Raw genomic sequence first — 3306 nt, 5'->3', positions numbered from 1 at the left:
CACACACACACACACACACACACATACACAAACAGACACAAACAAGCATATATAAACACACCCTACCCAGTGGTTAATGCATCGCAAATCTTTCCAGACATCTCGTCTGTCCCGTGGTGTAGGGGTTAGCTATTTCACTGTCTTTAGTGATTGTCCAGCATTCACAGCCATATATAGAAGGCTTGACCATACATAGCGTTTCGGAACTTTCATTTTGGTGGTCATTGAGATGTTTCTATTTTTTAGGATTGGGCTCAATTTATTGAAACTAGCCTTAACCATTGCAATTCTCCGTCTTATTTCAGTGGAACATTTAACATCAGATGTTTTTATACATCCTAGATATAAAAACACCAACATTTAAAAAAGAAAACCTTTCACCAAAACTCAACTCGCACACGCGAGCACATACTTTCCTGGACGAGACAAGACGGGAAACCCCAGAGAAGCTATCTTAATGTCGAACATGAAAGCACAGACATTCTACACGTCACGTGTTTTTGTCCACATTTCAGAAGCATTCGGATTGGCTCGTGGAACGTTAGGACCCTTTATGAGGCTGGAAAAAGTCCCCCAAGAGATGCACCGTTATCAACTACACATACTGGGAATCTGTGAGACCAACTTGAACCAGTCTGGACATAATAGGACTAAGAAAGTGGCGATGAATGGAACACATCCTCAGAAAACCCAGCGGAAACATCACAAGACAGTCACTGCAGTGGAACCCACAGGGAGCACGAGGCAGGGGTAGGCCACGGGAAACATGGAGGAGATGTGTGGAAAGGGACATGAGAGAGATGAAGCTCACTTGGAACGAGCTAGGAAGGATGGCCCAGGACAGAGATAAATGGAAGGGGCTTGTATGTGGCCTATACCGTGCCGGGGGTGGAAGGCATTGATGATGAGATGATGATGATGATGATGATGATGATGATGATGATGATGATGATGATGATGATGATTTCAGAAGCATAATGTTTTCCCACTCATAGATGCCAAAGAAAATCGATACCGAGCAGCCCTCATCCATTAAACAGATCGATACTGCTGTGATAAGCGTGAGACGATCCACCCCACCCAAGAGACTTGTAATCAAGTTGGGAACAGACACCTCGGCTCGATTACGTCAGCAGAACAGAAATGTTTATATATATATATATATATATACAGTGTGTTTCTGTGTGTTTGTTGTTTGTGATGGAAGAGTTCTGTGAGCATTGGGGGATTGGAACGAAACTCGTGCGTTCAGTACTATCGTTCTGTTCTGTAAGTGTGTGTGTGTGTGTGTGTGTGTGTGTGTGTGTGTGTGTGTGTGTGTGTGTGTGTGTGATTGAGTGTGTGTGTATTTTAATGTTAGTAGGAGTCTTGTTGCACTTGCAACACAATACGGGCATATAAGTGCCGTAAATTACAGGTTTTACAAGAGAGTAACAAATACAAAAATGAAGGAGGGGAGGTACGGACGATAGATGAAGCAAAAGAGAAGAACAGAAAAAGCAAATGATAGAGAAGGAAAATTGAAACAGCTAGTGTCATAAATGTGCAAAAGGAAGTAAGTGGCTGACTGAAAAACCACCAGGCCAACAGAACTGTCATGTGAATAGTTTATCCGCACCACCCCCCCCCCCAGCCCTAAAAACAACTAAAAAAGAAAACAAGGAAGCAACCATCATCAAGCAAACTAAGTGAAAAGTTGAAAGATCGCGTCATCAAATCATCAAATCATCAAATCATCAAATCATCAAATCATCAAATCATCAAATCATCAAATCATCAAAGGACGTCGCTCTAATTGATTTTTGATCTGTTGAGGATTGGGAAAACATCATCTGTTCCCTGACAGCGAAGTGTCTCCACGTATAAGCGCCATGTTCCTGTCTGATTTATAGGCTGCTTCCGTCGCAAGTTAGGACGCAATTTTGTCCCCAGACAGAAAACCAGACGTCGAATCTAAACAGGGTAGTCAGTTGTGCTGGGAGGGTAGGTTCCCGATTATTGAAAGCTAGGGATTGTAGGAATCGACTCCGAACCCAACTACTTACTTTCTAATGATGTGATTTCTTCCGGAGGTTACAGAATTGGCTCCGAACATCTTCAGGGTTTAGGATAACATTGATTTCCGAACACTACGAAGTATCAACTTTTATCTGTTAAACGTAAATTTTAAAAAAAGATTTAGATGATTAAAGTTATTGGTAACCGTTGGTTTTCGTAAAAAGGAGTCGGTACTTTCCTTCCGTAGCATAATCGTGAAAATCGGTTCCGCAACCGATTCTTCGCCCAGCTCTAGTAGTCAGCGGGTAAAAAAAACACAATATCGTCCTGTCTGATAGTAGTGACAGATGGCTCCTGTCAGTCTGGCGTACTGTTGGCAAGAGTTCAGCCTCTGGAATGAGCTTAATTTTGTCCGACTTGGAACTGAACTGTTATAAAATACCCCCCCCCCCCCTTACCCCATCTACTAAAATAACAACCCAAAACAAACGAAACAAAACCCACCATCACCCTCGAAAAATTAAAATAATCAAAACAGCCAATAAAAAGGAGCCCACAAATAACCAAAAATACACGAGGAGTCCTCCAGAAAAACAGGCATAGTCACAAAGCGGAAATTGTGAGGGTGTCAGTTTAAAAAGCTTGTGGATTCATAACTTCATATTTGTTTGATTGGTGGTTTATTTTATACGTTTGTTGGATGGGAAATCTAACAACAATAATCAACCAACAGTCGAACAGAAATACAGTCAACAAGGTGCCAAAAACGTTACCTTCGATTTTCTCTAAACAGTATTTTCCAGGATAGCCCCCTTGTGCTTAAAAACGACCAATATGTGAGGCATGTCGACAAAATGAGTTTCTCCTACAATCCAGGAATGGAGACATATGCCAAACATCAAACTAGGGTCAAATTTGTAGATTGTCTATTAATGCCATTCATTCTTTAAGTATAACATGCCTTTTATTATTTCATACTTATAAATTGTAAAACCTCAACCTATAACTTTGACGTATATCTTTCCATAAGGCTCAAACCAGAGAAGTCAGTCACTTTCTCAGCACACCTCACACATAACTATGCCCCACATGTACAGCTGTTGCTCACCTTCCTCGTAGTCAGGGGGTACCCGGGGGTCATACTTGTCTGTCTCGTTGGAGCCGTTGAGGAGGTGGTTCAGCACGTCTCTCCTGTCACACACACAATGAGATAGTATGGGATAAGATAACATGAGATAAGATAAGATAAGATTAGATACATCTTTATTGGTGGTTTACCACACACACACACACACACACAGACACACA

The 3306-nt window shown here is 41.6% G+C and overlaps 1 protein-coding gene across 1 annotated transcript in view; it reads right to left on the bottom strand.

Annotated features, from left to right (window-relative positions):
• Positions 1-3201, bottom strand: part of LOC100533288 (GluClAc1) — a gene marked incomplete at its 5' end in the record, with an annotated part of 32995 nt that extends 29794 nt beyond the window's left edge. The window contains 2 exon segments of the mRNA NM_001204590.1: positions 3107-3191; positions 3193-3201. Of these exon segments, the coding sequence (NP_001191519.1) occupies positions 3107-3191; positions 3193-3201 (94 nt within the window).
• Positions 3202-3306: the final 105 nt, after the last annotated feature.

Source organism: Aplysia californica, unplaced genomic scaffold (genome assembly GCF_000002075.1).
Source record: "Aplysia californica isolate F4 #8 unplaced genomic scaffold, AplCal3.0 scaffold00451, whole genome shotgun sequence".
Lineage (NCBI taxonomy): Eukaryota > Metazoa > Mollusca > Gastropoda > Aplysiida > Aplysiidae > Aplysia > Aplysia californica.
This window is presented reverse-complemented; position numbering and strand designations above follow the sequence as displayed.